The sequence below is a fragment of the Lissotriton helveticus genome, chromosome 8 (assembly GCF_964261635.1).
Source record: "Lissotriton helveticus chromosome 8, aLisHel1.1, whole genome shotgun sequence".
NCBI classification, from domain to species: domain Eukaryota; kingdom Metazoa; phylum Chordata; class Amphibia; order Caudata; family Salamandridae; genus Lissotriton; species Lissotriton helveticus.
This window is the reverse complement of record NC_136069.1, coordinates 1,469,028,937-1,469,048,198: the sequence shown is the minus strand read 5'-3', so window position 1 is coordinate 1,469,048,198 and position 19,262 is coordinate 1,469,028,937. Positions and strand designations below refer to the sequence as shown.

At 51.8% G+C, this 19,262-nt stretch overlaps 1 protein-coding gene across 1 annotated transcript in view; it reads right to left on the bottom strand.

Moving 5' to 3' along the window:
* URB1 (URB1 ribosome biogenesis factor) overlaps window positions 1-19,262 on the bottom strand; it is a 703,763-nt gene that overhangs the window by 189,720 nt on the left and 494,781 nt on the right. The window contains exon 30 of the mRNA XM_078658408.1: window positions 118-220. Within this exon, the coding sequence (XP_078514534.1) occupies window positions 118-220 (103 nt within the window). The remainder of the gene's footprint in view (window positions 1-117; window positions 221-19,262) is intronic.

Here is a 19,262-nt window from a genome sequence, read left to right as displayed (position 1 = left end):
CCAGTACTCCACATTAATTCAGAACAGTTCTTACCAAAGCCTAAAAGTGGTTCAATTATTCCACAAGTGGAAGGCAGTGAGGAGTCACACATAAAACTACAGTAACTTAGCACTTACCTGGCCTGACCAATTCACTGAAGAGTGGAAGCAGGAAACATGGGTCATATAGGTTGTGGCAGTCCTTCACAGTTTCATCTGTAAATAACATCCTGTCCTCTTCCTAAAAGGTATATACAGAAAACAGCAAGTAAGAATAAACTGATCAAAGGAAAGGCTGCACTGAAGTTATAAAAAAGACATTTTCTTATGTGCATACCATTTGGCTAAGTGAAGAGATAAACATAGTGATACTGTGTTTTGAGCACATTCGCAATACCAGAACAGAAGTTCCACAATTCCATGCCAATAAGGAACCAGAGCAATGGCAGTCTTACATAGAAAGATGATGGGATAAGATGCCCCAAGGATCACATGAGGTGGAATTTCAGAATCTTTTTATTTCACAGTCTGCAACTCATCAAATTTCTATAGGCAGGGCATTCCAATGGTGGGAAGCGAGCAAATAGGAGGAACAAAATCAACACAGGAGCTCTTGGATTATTGGATTATTGGCACAATGATAAGTTTGTAATTTAAGGGTGTATTTGCGCTGAATTTATGGCAGTTGTGATGTAAGGTGAAGGACTATCGGTGAACAACACGGTAGACGAATTCAAATAGTAGATGGGAAAACTTGTATAAGTAGGGGTCTGTAATATGGAGCTAGTAGTGGAGTGGATTTAAAGACTACATTGCTGAAAGGGATATAGAAGGTAAGGGATCAAGGTGAAGGGGTTGCCTTGTTTTAGGCATAAGGTTACAAGTTTTCAAAGTTGTTCAACGACAGAGATGGGAGTGTGTCCACTGCGCGCGGGTCTGATTTAATCGATGAGAACCTGCCCTTAATGACAGGGATGTGGGGAAATAATTTTTGAACAAATTAATTTGTGCAATGCAGTGGTGACAAAGTGCTTTGGATAAAAAGGCTATGTGAGCTGGGTAAGGTGTAGAAAAAGTTACTTACTTGTAACTACTGGTCTCCCACTTTTGTATCTTTCATATCTATATGACAAGGCTTTCATGTTCATAAACGACAGCTGCATTTCTGTGTTGTGTCTAAGAGAGAGTACATGACACAGGCTGCATTGGTTTTGCACACATTTGCTTTTGTGCCACATTATATTTTCACACAGAACCTGCAGTTGTTTTCTTGGTCTGTTCTTTCCTGGGATTTGGGCCGAAGAGCAGACAAGGTCAAATAACAATGTCCCTGGCTATTTTGTTCAGGTCAGGCACTTACACCTAGACATAACACAGAAATGCAGCTGTTTATGAACATGTAAACCTTGCTATATAGCAAGTGTTGTATAATTTTTATTTTGTTATGTGTATATTAATTCAACCAAGCAAAAGATTTCTAATCTAATAAGCTGGTCTGCACACAGGTGAGCTACTCAGAGGTAGCTGGAGAGCTACAGTAGCTCATGACCTACTGGTTGGAGACCCCTGCTATATAGTCATGTATAGTAATGTAACAGAGAAATATATTTTCTGAGCGAAGATCACAACTTTATCTATTAAAAGTTAATCTGTGCATGCTCAGGTACGGGGTCCGCTATTAAACCCAGAGATCATTGCTGTATAATCAGTTTGCTTCCGTAGAATGGGAGTGGGATTAGGCTATTCTGTCATAATATGACAGGGCTTTTTATGATATAGGGCCAATTGACAATGCTGATTGTATTTTTGCTAGGATTTTTTTTCTGAATATGGCGCACATACTGCATTCTAGAGCACAATAGTTTATATAAATATTTCAAACTTCCTTTGTGTCTCGGTCATCTCTTATTGTGGACAAGTAGGAGTTTGTGAGCGAAAGGGGGGGCCCTGTTACTGCGATCTCTGAGAGAGTTGGGAGTGCTGTGTTCTGGGGTGTTGATTCACTTGTCTCTCTGTATATGAGTAAGAGGGCAAGAGAGACACTATAGCTAGCCGGACTCGGGCTCATGGTACTGAGGTGGTATGGTGACTCAGTCCCTATCTACTAATGTTCTATGGTCCCAAGCATAGTTCTGTTCCTGAGCAGAATCCCAGCAACATGCATCTTTCATAGATTCACATGTCTGAATAATTCCCATCACAAGGATGGAAATCCTCTATAGTGAAGAGAAACACAGCAGTGCCCCATACACTTAAATAACATTTAGAAGAGACAAAGTATATGCATTACACTCACCTCATTATGTGGCCGGGCCTCTGAATAATATGGTGAGAGGACTCAGAGCTCAAACTCCCCTCTGAGGCTGAGCAGATTTTCATAGTCGCCAACAGAGCATGGTAGGAAACTACTGGGCAGGTGAGTGGGTGCCATGCAAATCTATGAAAGATACCTAACGTGGAGAACTGTAGTTATTGGTAAGTAATCTTTTGTTCTCTGGCTTCACCCTGTTACTTCCCGATCTGCCTTCACAGTCCCTGGATGCCACAACCTTTGCTCATAAAGAGGGCACTTGGCATTGTCTGGAGAAGTCAACAGGTAGGAAGGAGAGTGGGCACTCCAATTGTTAAAGGCCAGCTGCTGCTGTCACTTATCTATCAGGCTTTCAACATGCTCAATGTCTGCTTGATATTATGGAGAAGAACCTAAACCCACAAAGAGCTTGAACTTAGTGAGGCAACACTGGTGATCTTGTTCTGTCTTGCTTGTTCACAGTAGTGGTCGCTTGTATTAAGAAGGGGCGGGTGGAGGGGGAATACACAAAAAAAGAATAAACATATAAAAAATTATACTTGCCTCTTCCGACAGCCATCACCTTCCTCCCGATCCCCTCTGCCCAGACTTCCAAAAACTGCTGCACAGTGCGCTGGCTCCGAGCTCCCAATTCCCAATAGTATTCCCAGCATGTGAGCAGTGCTGGGATTGGTCCGAGTGCCTCGGTTTGGCGCTCAGACATATACTGGGAGCCTGTGTTGGTTTCTCCACCCAGGTGTACAACACAGCTAGGTGGAAAAAAGCTAAGTGCACATGATGGTTTGGCCGGCCAAACCATCATGATCACTTAGCACTGCCCACCACTCCCCCCTCCACCCTGGTGCTGCAGCGTCAGTATGGGAGGCCACGCCCCTCCCCAGGGACCTGCAGGGCTAAAAATAAAATGATAATTAACATGTTTTATTATCCTTTTATTTTTGTGGTTTGCCTCTGCTGGCTTTCAACTGGTGGTGGTGGTGGGGGGTAACGACAATCCTCCGCCATAACGGAGGAGCCAGCCCTGCTTGTTCATATAATAAAGGCTGTTCTTGGCCGTCTGGGGTACAAAGGTATTCAGAGCCTGTATCACCTTTCTTAACTCCAACTTGTTTATGTGAAAACATGTCTGTTCTACAGAATAAGGGCCGCTGGTGGAAAGTCCTTGAAGATTAGCTCAGCCACAGAGGGATTCATCCATGTTCAGATGGAACTAAGACTCTTCCAAGGTAAATAAATGTATGTGTCTTGTAAAGCGCACTGCTGCCCTGAGGCGTCGTGGCGCTGTAGACCGCTGGGGAACCCGTCCTGGCTATCCCTGTGAGATGGTCCCTACTGGGTATCTCCAAGGTGAAACCAGGCATCCCCGGCGAATGTGGGGGGCCGTTGTAGAGATGAGGCAAGCTAATGCCCAGAGTTGCCGAGTGTGATCCCTGGTTAGAGTAGGCACCGAGGCGAGAATTATCGAGTCCGCTGACCCTGGTCCACGACCCTGCCGGGGATTGAACCCTGGTCCCGGGCCATTCTCTGCTTCCGGGTCTGCCGCCTCTAACCAGTGAGCCACACCATACTCCACAAGGTTAAGACACGTTCTTCAAAGATCTTGTGTCGATCAGCCCACCACATCAGGGTGTGTCTGGTTTTGGAAATCAATGTTTCCTCAGTGGTTCTCCACTCATTTCCACTCAAATTCCAATTGCTCCTGGAGGGGACACATATGTGCACAGCACATAGGGAGAAGACGGATACAAGCTGGAACTGGCTGAAGTGGTGAACAGTTTGGAGCTGCAGGCTGTGTGTAGTAGACGGTGCAGAATTTCTATAATGTGCTTAAGTGAGTCCAGGAAATCTGAAGGAACCTATGATAAGGGAGGTTGTGAAAAGGCAGGTTAGCCACTGTAGTCTAAAGGATGTTGTTGGTCATTTTCAGAGTCAGTAGGCATTAGATTTACATCCAGGTCATCAGGATCCATAGCCTAATCATCAAGTTTGTTGCCGCTTTGAGAGCCTTCAGACCTAAGATGGGCACTTCATGTACACAGTTCAAGCGATGCCACATCAAATACACCAGCACACATGGTTTTGAACCTTTGCTTCTGCTAGTAAAAGTGTTGCATTTAAATGGTGCTGCAAAGATAGGAGTTTGGCAATATATTTATAAAATGCATTATGGGGAACTTTCCCAGAGTCAGGGATACATTAAGGATCAATGGACAACTCCTCAGTTAACTAAACCCACTACAGGGAACTATGCAGGGCTGCCTTTTTCCACCACATATAAACTTTGTGAATTTTTCACCTCAATGTAAACGATCTTGAATTGTATCCATTAGCTTATATTCTTATATCCTCTCTAGCTAGGTTCAAGCGTTACAAATAACTACATAAACAAACATACAAAAACTGGTATTGACAATCCTCCGCCATAACGGAGGAGCCAGCCCTGCTTGTTCATATAATAAAGGCTGTTCTTGGCCGTCTGGGGTACAAAGGTATTCAGAGCCTGTATCACCTTTCTTAACTCCAACTTGTTTATGTGAAAACATGTCTGTTCTACAGAATAAGGGCCGCTGGTGGAAAGTCCTTGAAGATTAGCTCAGCCACAGAGGGATTCATCCATGTTCAGATGGAACTAAGACTCTTCCAAGGTAAATAAATGTATGTGTCTTGTAAAGCGCACTGCTGCCCTGAGGCGTCGTGGCGCTGTAGACCGCTGGGGAACCCGTCCTGGCTATCCCTGTGAGATGGTCCCTACTGGGTATCTCCAAGGTGAAACCAGGCATCCCCGGCGAATGTGGGGGGCCGTTGTAGAGATGAGGCAAGCTAATGCCCAGAGTTGCAGAGTGTGATCCCTGGTTAGAGTAGGCACCGAGGCGAGAATTATCGAGTCCGCTGACCCTGGTCCACGACCCTGCCGCGTCGGGGATTGAACTCTGGTCCCGGGCCATTCTCTGCTTCCGGGTCTGCCGCCTCTAACCAGTGAGCCACACCACACTCCACAAGGTTAAGACACGTTCTTCAAAGATCTTGTGTCGATCAGCCCACCACATCAGGGTGTGTCTGGTTTTGGAAATCAATGTTTCCTCAGTGGTTCTCCACTCATTTCCACTCAAATTCCAATTGCTCCTGGAGGGGACACATATGTTCCAGAGCACATAGGGAGAAGACGGATACAAGCTGGAACTGGCTGAAGTGGTGAACAGTTTGGAGCTGCAGGCTGTGTGTAGTAGACGGTGCAGAATTTCTATAATGTGCTTAAGTGAGTCCAGGAAATCTGAAGGAACCTGTGATAAGGGAGGTTGTGGAAAGGCAGGTCAGCCACTGTAGCCTAAAGGATGTTGTTGGCCATTTTCAGAGTCAGTAGGCATTAGATTTACATCCAGGTCATCAGGATCCATAGCCTAATCATCAAGTTTGTTGCCTCTTTGAGAGCCTTCAGACCTAAGATGGGCACTTCATGTACACAGTTCAAGCGATGCCACATCAAATACACCAGCACACATGGTTTTTAACCTTTGCTTCTGCTAGTAAAAGTGTTGCATTTAAATGGTGCTGCAAAGATAGGAGTTTGGCAATATATTTATAAAATGCATTATGGGGAACTTTCCCAGATTCAGGGATACATTAAGGATCAATGGACAACTCCTCAGTTAACTAAACCCACTACAGGGAACTATGCAGGGCTGCCTTTTTCCCCACATATAAACTTTGTGAATTTTTCACCTCAATGTAAACGATCTTGAATTGTATCCATTAGCTTATATTCTTATATCCTCTCTAGCTAGGTTCAAGCTTTACAAATAACTACATAAACAAACATACAAAAACTGGTATTGAGGAAAACACGCTTTCCCTTTATGTCGATAACATTATATGTACAGTACAAACACCCAAGAATTGAGGGCATGGCTTGGCGAGCCAAGATGGTGGACGCACCTTGAGAGTGCGCCCGGACTCCTCCGCCATTCGCTTGTAATCCGCCCGTCCAGATGGCTATCCAGCCCTGCGAATCATCACCGCTCCATCGCTGCACCCCTAGCAGTGTCCCCGGCTGCGAAGAATCCCATAGGTCACCGCCACGCCGCATTCAGACGCCCAGCCGCAGCTAGCGCCTAAAATGGTGACCTCTCCGCTCTAAGCTGCATCGCCCGCTGCCTCCGGACTCTGCCGCCTGGTCTAATGTCCGGGCACCTGGAAGAACGGAGGGACCCTCCCGGGGGTCAGAACATCTGGAGGTGGACCGCCGAGTCTGGGGCGCTGCATGTGTCCTCCTCCCCGCATCGCCAGCTATGATCCGGCGCAGGCCGCCCGGAGACCTTATCCTGCCCGCCGGTGCTAGAGACGACGCACCCGACGCAGAGCTGCCCCTCTGCCTGCGCTTGCTGGAGACATCCATTGCCGCTCCCCGGCGGCGCTGCCGCAACATCGACCGCCACTTTGGGCGGCGCGGGCTGGGGACTGACCGCGGTCGGCTCCAGATTGCTGTGGAGTGACCTGTGTGACCGAGGGCCCGGCGATCGACGGACCCAGCGACTGGTGACAACCCGGCGGCGGAGGGGGTACTTGGTCAGCTGAGGGGGGCCCCCCGCACAAGCGGGCGGCCATCTGTAGTGTGGGGCTGGGCCCCGGGTGGTGGTGTTTGACATCTGCATGCCGTGTCTCCTCATCCTGAATGAATGAATGAAGACTGTTTTGTATAGCGCAACGTTCACTCCAAGGAGCATCTTGGCGCTTTTTACGGACAGCAAGAAAAACAGGCGTGCAATGATATGTAGAGATGTTAAACAGAGGGAGAGAAGAGACTAAGAGGGGATGAGTTTATATTAGTGACAATGCTAGGTGGTCTGGGGTGGCGAAGTTCCATGTTTTGAGGAGCTTCCTGAAGGTGAGTTCATTGTGAGTATGCCTCAATTGAGTAGGTAGGGTGTTCCAGGCTTTTGGCCCTAGTACTGCCATGGTTTTTCCACCCCGGGTTTTCAGTTTGAAATTGGGGATGGTTAGTAGATTCTTTGATGTGGACCGCAGAGTTTGTTTAGTGTAATAGCGCTTGATTTTAGATCTCAGATATTCTGGGCCTGATTCATTTATGGCTTTGTAGGTAATAGTCAGGATTTTCAATAGGATCCTTTTGTGGACAGGTAGCCAGTGAAGAGTATTGAGCGCCTCAGCTGAGGGAGAGCGCCTGGGGAGCCCGAGTACCAGCCTTGCGGCGGAGTTTTGGACTACTTGTAGTCTTTTCACAACCGTCTTTTTTGTTCCTGCATAGAGACTGTTGCAGTAGTCCAAACGTGACAGAACCAGGGCCGTCGCAACAGTCTTCCTGGCATGTAATGGAGTAGGTCAAAACATTTTCGGAGTGTTTTTATAGTTTGGAAACACATGCCTGCGATGGTAAGTGCTTCCTTATGGAAGGATAGTGTTGGGTCGAATTTTGTTCCAAATTTTTTTGCGGTGTCAACTGTGGTGGGCGGGGCGTCTGAGTCGGAGGGCCACCATTGGGTGGGTCTAAAAACATTGGACTTTCCGAACAGCCTGATTTCTGTTTTAGAGCTATTGCATCTGAGGCGATTTATTTTCATCCAGTTCATTACTGCGGGTAAGGCAGTGATGGAATTTTTCTTGTGGAGTTTTTATCTAGGGTGAGGATCAGTTGCGTGTCATCTGCGTAGGCAACTGATTCAATGTTGAAGGTGGCAATCAGCGAAAGGAGGGGAGACATATAAAGATTAAAGAGGGTAGGGCTCAGGGAGGAGCCCTGAGGGACCCCTGATGATAGCCACTTCCCTTCAGATCTGTAGCTACCAAGTGTTACGATCTGGTTTCTTTTATCTAGGAATGATGTGATCCAGGCGAGAGCCTTGTTGTTTATTCCACTGTGATTCAATCTGTCTCTCAGAATGATGTGAGAGACAGTATCGAACGCCGCGGATAGGTCCAACAGAATCAGTGCTGCTTCCTTACCCTGATCCAGTGCAAACTTGAGGGTATCTGTAGTGTGAAGCAGCACTGACTCTGTTGAGTGGCCAGGTCTGAAACCTGATTGCTTGGGATGTAAGATGTTTGTTTCTTTCAGAAACTCATTCAGTTAGGCATTGACTAATTTCTCCGCAATTTTACTGAGGCAAGGTAAGAGGGATATGGATCTCAGGTTTGAAAGGGTGGCGGGGTCCGGGAGTTTCTTTTTTTGGAGTTGTTTGACAGCAGCAGTTTTCCAGAGATAAGGAATTTTTGCAAGTTGAAACGTGGTATTAATGATCTGGTTGATAACAGGATTTACTATGTCCACTAATGCATGTAGAACTTTAGGCGGGCATGGGTCGGAGGGAGAGCCTGACTTGCAGGACAGGATGGCCTGCCTGGATTGTTCTAGATTGACTGTAAGTTCTTTTTTGGTTTCTACTTCTTGGGCTATGGTATGCTCGGGTGGGATATCCTCTGTGCCCCGCGGCCCTTGTTCCAGCCCCCTGAGCCCTGGCTCTGCTTACTGTTGGCGCGCTGAGGCGGACTCTGGACTCTAGGTTGGGGAAGGCCAGGAGTGGTGGTGTTGGCCACGTCCATCGAGTGCATCCCAGTGAAGACCCTTTCGCCACCCCGGCCCCCCAGCCTGCCTTTGCCTTGCTCAGAGCGGTCCCGGGGCCTACTGATGTGGCGATCCTCCGGACTGGTCTTGAAGATCCAGCCTCGACCGCTCCATCTCCGGAGGTGGCGATACTGGGGAGGGGTGTGTTTGGCCGGTTCCATCCAACGAACTGCGTGATGGTCTCCCTCACCACCCCCCTGGCCTGAATTTGAGGTAACTGCTAGGGATCGCTGTTCAGTTCATACTAAAGCCTGCCACAGACCTCTGATCGGCCTCCCACCGCGCCGCCTCTGGTTGGAGAGAGAGCTCCGGGGAGGTGGAACCGGCTACAAACACCGAGCGGCGTGAGGCATAAAGGGACGCCCTCCTCCACCGGCCACCTGGCTTCTGCCCAACTCACGCGTCGCTCGGTGTGGTCTTCGGGCCCGAACGCAGGGGCCCTGCTGCAACCTGGGGACCAGATATTCATGCCATTGCCATCGGGGCGCAGTCTTGCCCGGTGGGTGGAACCGGCCGCACATATCGAGAGGCGGAGGACCTCCTCCTCCACCCCAGCTGCCTCTCGGCTCTTGTGCCTTCCGGGGTCGTCCACTGGCCCCCCCTGTTACATTAACCTTTTGAGACACCTCTCAGGCCCCTGCCCTGTTGGGGGGCACCATGGGCCCAGACAAACCAGCCAAGACCCAGGCCACCCAGACCAAAATGGACCGTTTCACCACTACTGAAACTGGTGCGACAGGGGAAACCGCGGACAGGGATGTCCCGCCAGCGACGGTCCTGTCTACCATCCTTCAAGCTATCCACACTTCACAATCCTCGGTGGAGGGCAAGATCGTGGAAGTCCGGGTGGACATGACCCTCATCCGGCAGGAACTCCGAAAACGCCAACGCCCGGATCAAAGAGACTGAATCCTGAATTTCCACCGTGGAGGACGGCGTCCAACAACTTAAGGGGCAGGTCGCACGTCTCCAATCGCACACCCAGGAACTGCACTGCGGGCCGAAGACGCAGAAAACAGATCCCGCCGCAACAACCTCCGCCTGATGGGCTTTCCGGAGGGGGCGGAACAGGGCCGCACCACGGACTTCATAGAGAAGTAGTTGAAATCTTGGCTCCCTGAAGGCTCCCTCTCCTCGTGGTTCGCGATCGAGCGGGCCCACCCCTCCCTTGCTCCGAAACCACCAACGGGAGCAGCACCCAGACCGGTCATAATGCGGATTCTCAATTTTAAGGACCGAAACTCTATCCTGGCTGAAGCCCACAAACAGCAGCGTCTCAAATATGACAATCACATGATCATGATTTTTCTGGACTACACTCGTGAGGTCCAGCGTCAGAGCCGCTCGTTTGGCGAAGTCAAGCAAAAGCTACGTGCCCTTAACATACAATATAGGCTCCTATTCCCGGCACGTCTGCGAGTGGTGTTCTCCAACAAGACCCTATTCTTTGACTCTCCTGAGGAGGCTTGGACTCTGGCTACGGAGGAGCATTCCCTTCGGACCAACAACCGGCATCCATCGCAGGGTGGGCCAGATGGAGGACCCGCCGCCTAGAGACTCCTGCACCCCGGCCACAGTGCAACCGCTCACGTAGGCGCCGTGGCCAGAGGCGAGCCCGCTTGGACTCCCCGTTGGGCCCCTCTTGGTAGCCTACGCTGCCCCCTGGAGAACCTCTGGTTGTGAGGCGATCTGGCTCATCACGCCGCCTGAACCTTGGGAGTGCCTCACCTCGCCCCTCATTGCTGGACCCCCCGGACACAGATATTTCATGTAGCCCGATGCTTCTTAGGGACCCAGCTTGAACTCGTCTCACCCTGCCGGGCCTGGCTCCGCAGCCAGAGGCGGCGTATCGGCTCATCATTGCTTTCACTCCCGACAGACTTGATTATGTACATCCTGCCATGAGGAGGGGTCCTCCACACTTCCCCATTCCCAAGCGTTCTAGTTGGGTCTTTTGTTAATTCTTCCTTTGTTAGGACAACAGATGCTTCTGTTCCTGAAGTATAGGGTGGGGGTCGGGTTAGGATTGACAGACTGTTGTCCCGAGTTCTATTTTTTGTTTTTTGTTGCTTTTTGTTTTGTCTCACCAGCAGTCACATGACGCCTTGCTCCACTCCCTTTGGGACACAATGACTCTTATCTGGACACCCAACCACGCTTCCTGGTGACCCAGCTCCTGGCCGAGCTTCCCTGTAGGACTTTACCCCGCCACTGCGACCATCTGCTACTATGTCTGACGCACCGCTCCTAGGCGCTTCCCTGCACGTTATATCCTGGAATGTCAATGGCCCCCTGGGATGCTTCAAGCACATGGCTGTACCGTGATATGCACAACGCCTTGGGACGGAGTTCCTACTGTTACAGGAGACGCACTTGATGGGTAATCAATGCCCCTTTTTAGCGTGATACGGGTACGACAGGGTTTGGCATTCGGGCTTCACCAGGGGTTCCCATGGGGTGGCAATCCTGGTGAAAAGTTCCCTTCCGCGAGTCATCCACGACATCCAGGGCACCTTGGTGGCCCTGTCTGGCACTCTGAATGGTAACCCCCTAAACCTGGTATCACTCTACTCTCCCCCATCGATGTTGACAAGGACCCTAGCCAACTCCGCCACGCTCCTGGCTTCTTTGCCCTTGGGCTCTACTTTTCTCAGGGGCGACTTCAATGCAGTCCCCTCCCCTAACTTGGACACAACATGTCCCCCCCCGTCCCAAAGTAGACTTGCGCATGCGAGACAGTTGACAAATTGGTCTGAATCACTGGGTCTTTGCAACGCATGGCGCACTTGGCATCCACGCTCCAAGCAATTCGCACATACCTCAGCAGCTCATCACACGCAGGCGTGTATCAATGCAATTTTCGTTCCCTCAACCGATTGTCTCATGACCCAAGACATTTCCATCCTACCTCGAGGTATATCTGACCACTCCCCAGTGATACTTAATACGGGCTCCCCTCCCACCTCAATGCGTCAGACGTGGAGGTTAAACGCGTGGTTCCTTCAGGACAAGGAGTTCCGTAAGGTGGTGGGACAGGAACTCAAACATTATTTTCAGACCAATGACGGATCTGTATCTTCACCAAGCACCCTGTGGGAGGCTAGTAAGGCCACACGATTAGGGGAGTCACCAAGGGCCAGCTCAAGCTCCAGCTGCAGGCGCAATTGGAGCAAATTATCTCACAGGAGTCACAGGCTCTACGCCTTGAACAATCCTCCGCTCAGAATCCAGATGCCTCCGAAGTGAGGCTTTTGCTCATATCCATGCGGAGCTTCGACAGCTTTCACTAGATGCGGCTAAGCTCCTCTGGCGCTCATCCGCTGCCAAGGTGTATGGCTGGGGTGACAAAAACAGCTCACTTCTCCACAGACTAGCCACCTACCCTAGGGCGAACCGCATAATCCCCGAAACCATAACTCAGGAGGGTTCGCTGTGCCACTCCCCAGCAGAGATGACCCGTGCCTTCGCCTCATACTATCACCAACTATATGCAGCCCAAACTCCAACCCTTTCTCTCTCTGGCTTGTTGGAGGTTGGGAACGGCTACCTATCTCGTCTGGACTCCATTGTTCAGGAGGATCTGGACAGCCCCATCACCATTAAGAAATTTGGGAGGCAATCACCCTTACCTCCTCCGGCAAGATGCATGCCCCAGATGGCCTCCCCCAGGAATACTATGCTCTATATCATGAAATCCTTGTTCCTTACCTTGCACGGCTATTCTGGGAGGCGGCTGAACAGGGTTCCTTCCCTCCTGAGACGGATATGGCCACCATAGTGGTCCTTCCCGAATCCCAGCCACCCTCGCCACGGTGTACAGACTACCGTCCCATCTCCCTTATCAACACGGAACTGAAGTTGTTTCCCACAGTCCTCGCACAGCGGCTCAAACCCAACTTATCCGCGTTGGTTCACTCAGACTAATGTAGGTTTATGCCCTCGCGTGGTACCCGACACTGTCTCCGGAGTCTGCACTTGGCCCTGGCCCACAGGCACTTGATTACCCCCCTATCTAGCAATCCTCCTTGTAGACTTCGAGAAAGCCTTCGACTCAGTGGACTGGGGTTTTCTGGAGGACGTTCTTGCCGAAATGGGCTTTAGACCCTGCTCTCGGGGTCTAGTCCATGTTCTGTATGCCTGCCAGAGGGCATGTGTCCTGGTGAATGGAGCCCTATCGGAACCCTTCTTGGTCAGCAGGGGAACGAGGCAGGGATGTCCTCTTTCCACCTGCTCATTGCTCTGTTAATGGAGCCTTTGGAGGTCCTGATACTCTCAAGCGGACACGTGCAGGGTTGGGAGTGGCGCAACACCGAGACAGGCAATATCGCCCTTTATGCGGACGATGTCCTCATTTATTTAGCAGACCCCGCGTGGTCAGGCCCTCACTGTTGCCGTATCCTGCATTCCTTTGAGCAGGCCTCTGGCCTCGGGTTGAACCCCGACAAGTCAGTCCTGGTCCCTCTCCACATGTCTAGAGAATGTTTTGATTGGCAGTCCAACAATCCGCTCCGCCGCCAATCGTTCAAATACCTGGGGATATGCGTGACCCTACTTCCGCTAACTCAGCTGGGGCCTCAATGTTACTCCCCTACTGAAGAAGGCTAAGGCGGACCTCCAGAAGTGGCAAGTGCTGCCCCTGAACCCCATGGGGAGAGTAGCACTCTTTAAAATGATGATTCTTCCCAGGTTCCTTTACATTCTTCAAAACACCCCCCTCAGCTTCCGAAGGGCCTGGTTCCGAGATCTAGATTGCATGGCCTCTAAGTTCCTCTGGGGGAAAGGGAGGGCCCGACTGGCTCTGAGCGTCTGTAGGATCCCTTCCTTCAATGGGGGTCTGGGGATGACCCACTTATATCTATACTATTTAGCCATGCGACGGCTATCTATACAGGACTGGTTCAATGGGGGCTGGTCTGATCTGGCGTACAGGCTTGAGTTAAGTGAGTTGGGATTGACCAGAATTGAGTCGCTGCTATATGGGGAACCTGTTCCGTCCAGATTGCCAGAGGTGACTCGTTCCGCGCTGCTGGCCTGGAGAGCTGCATTGCAACACACTAAGTGGACACACACATTGACCCAGTGCACGTTCTGTGGCAGGGTACCTGGCCCTGGGAGGTCAATGGGCAGCAGGGTTTCCGATCCTGGAATTTCACAATTGGGAGACGCGTGGGTAGGCGATCACATGCGCTCCTTCAAGGACTTTCAAACCAGACACTCCTTGCATCAGTCATAGTTTTACAGGTACAGACAGCTGCGCAATGCTTTTCAAGCACACCTAACGACAGGTACACGGGTTCCTGACCATAGCCTGCCTGAGGCACAGAATATGCTGGGGGACCTGGGGAAGGGGGGTATCTCCCACATTTACCGAACATTGATCAATAACACCCCAACATCTCTAGATTTGCTACGTGTTTAATGGGAGGACTGGGTGGGCACTCTGGAGGAGGAAGATTGGCATGACACCCTTATGGCCCCCAGGACAGTCACCGCCTTCGCCAAATTGCATATGATACAGCTATACTAGCTACATGCAGCCTACCTGACAGTTGCGCTCCTTCATCAAGCGGGACTTCGCCCGACCCTCGCCTGCACTAGGTGCGGCCACGAGCCTGCTAACTTCTTCCATATGGTATGGGTCTGTCCACGCTTGACGCGGTTCTGGGGGGACATTAAGGAAGAACTCACTGAAATATTGGGGTGGGAAATCCCACATGATCCAAAACACACAGTTCTAGGCATCACAGATGGGCTGGATGGGTCTAGAAATAAGAAATAGTTTTTTAATACGCAATGGTGGTGGCTAAAGGGGATATATCGGCCTCATGGAAGAGCCCTGACCCCCCTAGTGTTGGGCGATGGCGAACCGGGGTTGACTGGTGCGCCACACAAGAAAAAACCATGTATGAGGCACGTGGTTGTCCGAAGAAATACCAAAGGGTCTGGGGGAAGTGGTTGGGTGGAATGGTTTAATCTCACCGGGAATGTTCAAATGTATATCACTTTGAATCCATCCTCTTCTGTTAAATGGGTTAACCAGAACGTTGACTATATGAACAAGTTACTTACCTTCTGTAACGAAATATCTGTAAGAAACATTAGTTAGTTAGATTCCTTCCCTTAGAATAAACCCCAGACGTCAGGCTGGATCCGGAAACCTTTGCGTAGCAGTACCCTTGAGCATCGATAGGCGTCTTCTGCGGCTCCGCGTCTGTCGTCGGCGCCGGGATGACGTCTGAGTACTTAGACGCCGCCCTCGTGCGCTGACGTCAGTTCTTATACACAGAATTTCCGCTCCAGAAACGCAGAGCCATGATAAAAACCGACACGGGTGCCATGAAACTAGGGCCCTGAAAGGGATGACCTTAACCCTAGATATCGGTTCGCAGAACGGGGAGGATGGGTGGGGCGGTAAGGAATCTAACTAACTAATGTTTCTTACAGATATATCGTTACCGAAGGTAAGTAACTTGGTCATCTGAAAGAGACACGTTAGTGATAGATTCCTTACCTTAGAATAGATACCCCAGCAATACCAACCCCGGTGGTGGGTCTGCGAACCAAGATCACACCAGAAAGTCCCAGGGAACGGAACGGCCAAAGAAGCCATCTCTCCGGACTTGGCTGTCCAGGCAGTAGTGTTTTGCGAATGTGTGCAGCATGGCCCACGTAGCTGCCTGACAGATGTCCTGCAAGGGGACTCCCCGACCCAGGGCAGTAGTAGCCGTCGTGGCCAGAGTGGAATGGGCCCTCAGCCCAACAGGAGGCTCCTTCCTTGCCAAAGAGTAGCAAATCTTGATGCACAAGATGACCCACCGAGAGATGGTTCGTTTGTGCACCGCCCGTCCCTTCTTAGCGCCCACGTAACCAACAAAGAGTTGGTCATCCACCCGGAACTGGCGTGTGCGATACAGATAATATGAGAGCGCAGGTTTTGGGTCCAGACGGTGGAGCTTCTCTTCCTCTTTCGAGGGATGCGGAGGCAGAAAGAAGGTGGGCAAGGTGATGGACTGCCCGATGTGGAAGGCTGTGACTACCTTGGGCAGGAAAGAGGGTCGCGTCCGCAACACAACTTTGTCCGGATGGACAGAAAGGAAAGGAGGTTGTGAAGAAAGGGCCTGGAGCTCACTCACTCTCCTGGCAGAGGTGATGGCAACCAGGAATGCAGTCTTACGAGTGAGAAGACGAAGAGGATAGTTATGAAGTGGCTCAAAAGGAGCGCACATCAGATAAGTTAGAACAAAGTTCAAGTCCAACTGCGGCATCAAGAAAGGAACAGGAGGAAACATATGAGTGATGCCCTTCAAGAACCTATTTACAACGGGGGACTTGAATAAAGAGGGCTGATCAGGTAGCCTTAAGAAGGCAGAAATGGCAGAGAGGTAGCCCTTAAGAGTGCCCAGAGCAGAGCCCTGCTGGGCAAGAGAAAGAAGGAAGAGGAGAACCTCAGAAAGGGGGGCAGAGAGTGGATCCACAGACTTTGCTGTGTACCATGCCACAAATTTGTTCCACCTGCAGGCGTATACCGATTTTGTGGAGGACACCTGGTTGTCAGAATTACATTGGAGACTTCAGGAGGCAAGTCAAATGGCCTGAACTGTCACCGCTCAATCTCCACGCATGGAGGTGGAGACTGGACAGGTTCTGGTGGAGGACCGTCCCCTGCTGCTGCGATAGAAGGTCCTCCTGAAGAGGCAGACGAATCGGGGGATCGACTGACATGCTGAGTAGCTCGGGATACCAGTATCTTCGTGCCCAGTCAGGAACCACAAGGATGACTTGGGCCAAGTCGCGCCTGATCTTCTTCAGCACTCTGGTCAGAAGTGGTATAGGCGGAAAGGCGTACAACAGACCACAACTCCACTTGCAACGAAAAGCGTCTCCGAGCGATTGCCGCCTTGGAAATTCCAACGCGCAGAACTGATGACATTGCGCGTTCTCTTCTGTGGCGAATAGATCTAACCAAGGCTCTCCCAACTCTGCTGAAAGAGACCTTGTGCCATGTACGAGTTCAGACGCCATTCATGATCCATCATGCACCGACAGCTGAGTTCGTCCGCCCTGGCGTTCAGGGAACCTGCCAGGTGTTGAACCACCAAGGTCACGCCCTGATGTTCCAGCCACTGCCAAAGGCACAGAGCCTCCTGGCATAAGGTCCACGACCCCACCCCGCCATGTTTGTTGGCGTACCACATGGCGGTGGTGTTGTCCGTGAACACCTGCACTACACTTCCCCGAACAGAGGGAAGGAATGCCTTCAGGGCAAACCGGATCGCCCGCAGCTCCAGAAGGTTGATGTGGAGCCGGGACACCACCAGAGGCCTCTGATCTCCGCCTCTCCCATATGGCCCCCCAGTCCAGGAGCGACGCATCCGTCACAACTACATGCTCCGGTTGGGGAAGGGAGAGGGATCTGCCGCTGACCCAATCGCGGTCCGTGAGCCACCACTGCAACTGTCTCGCAGTGCCCTCCGAGATCCGGACATGGTCGGACAGGTTGCCCTGATGCTGGGCCCCCTGGAACTTCAGGTCCCACTGCAGAGCCCGCATCCGCCACCTGGCGTGATGCACCAGAAGGATGAAGGAGGCCATCAGCCCCAGAAGCTGCAGCGTCAACCTGACCGAGACCCGGGATAAAGGCTGAAAGATCGGAATCAGAGCCTGAATATCCCGAACCCACTGTTCGGGAAGATAAACCCGAAACTGCGCCGAACCACTCCGATGAAGAGGAGCCTTTGAGAGGGACACAGGTGCGACTTCGGCACATTGATGGAAAACCCCAGCAAGTGCAGGAGGTCGGCCGTAGTCTGAAGGTGGCTGACGACTGTCTGGGGCGAGCCCTCCTTCAACGACCAGTCATCGAGTTAAGGGAAGACTGACACCCCTAATCTGCGCAGATGAGCTACGACCACCGCCATCCCTTTCGTGAACACCCGTTGGGCGCTGGTAAGGCCAAAGGGGAGCACGGTGAACTGGAAGTGCTTGTGGCCTACCATGAACCGCAGGTAACGCCGGTGGGCTGGCAGGACGGGGATGTGGAAATACGCGTCCTGCAAGTCCAACGCTACCATCCAGTCTCCAGGGTCCAGGGCAGCTAAGACCTGAGCCAGAGTCAGCATCTTGAGCTTCTCCTTCCGGAGGAAGCCGTTGACGTTCCATAGGTCCAAGATAGGGGTAGGCCCCCTTTGCCCTTCTTGGGAACCAGAAAGTAGTGGGAATAGCAACCACACTCTATTTCTGGCCCAGGAACGCGCTCGATGGCCCCCTTGGCCAAGAGGGCCCACACTTCCTCTTGCAGAAGTTGCAAGTGATCCCCCGACACGCGGTGGTACTGCGGTGGCATGGCTGGAGGGGTCGCCTCGAAGGGGAGGGAGATTCAGACGATTTGCAGCACCCACCTGTCCGAAGTGATGGTACGCCAGTGAAGGAGGGGATGGCGGACCCTGCCCCCCACTGGCGTTAATTGGGCCTGAAAGCTCGGATTAGGAGGGCTTTGAGGCGGATGCTGCGGGGGTGGAAGTGAGCTGGCCGCGCCGTTGTCCCCTGGCACCGTCACGGCGGTTACCACGTCCGCCGCCGCGCTGGATGTTAGACTGCAGCCCGTGGCTGGCAGGACGTGAAGGGGTGCCCCTTCCTTGGCCATGAAAGGAGCGAAAGGCAGAGTGCTGCTGACGCTGGCCCGAGAGGCCCAAGGACTTGGCCGTAGCCCTCGAGTCCTTGAAGCGTTCAAGCGCATGATCTGCCTTGCCCCCAAAGAGGTGGCTGCCATCAAACAGCATGTCCATGAGGGTGTTCTGGACATCGGCTGAGAAGTTGGTGGACCTCAGCCAGGCGTGGCGGCGAACCGCCACCGTCGTTGACATCGCCCTGCCCAGCGAGTCCGTGGTATCCAGCCCACATCGTATAGAATACCGAGCTGCGTCTCGTCCCTCCACGAGGGCTTGAGCGAGCTGTGCCCGGGGCCCCTCCGGACACTCTGGCAGCATGGCCGCAACCGTCTCCCACAGAGAGTGGTTATAACGGCCCAAAAGGCAAGCGGTGTTGACTGACCGCAACCCACAACTGAGGGATGAGAACAGTTTCTTACCAAACTGTTCATACCTTTTGGATTACCGATCTGGGGGTGCAGTCGGGAATGCGGATTGGGAAGTAGAGGCCTGGATAACCAGGCTCTAGGGGGTGGGGTGGGGGGGCAGGAAGCTAGGGTTGCCCGGAGCTGGGCGGTGGCGCCTGGCGACGTTCCTATTTACAGGGGGGCCTGTAGTGGGCCTGGACCAGGTGCCCAACAGGACGTCCATGAGTGCCTCATTAAATGGCAGCAAAGGCTCCGGAGCGTCAGACTGCGGTTTAAGGACCTCAGTGAGGATGTTAGACCTCACAGTAGCGACGGGGAGC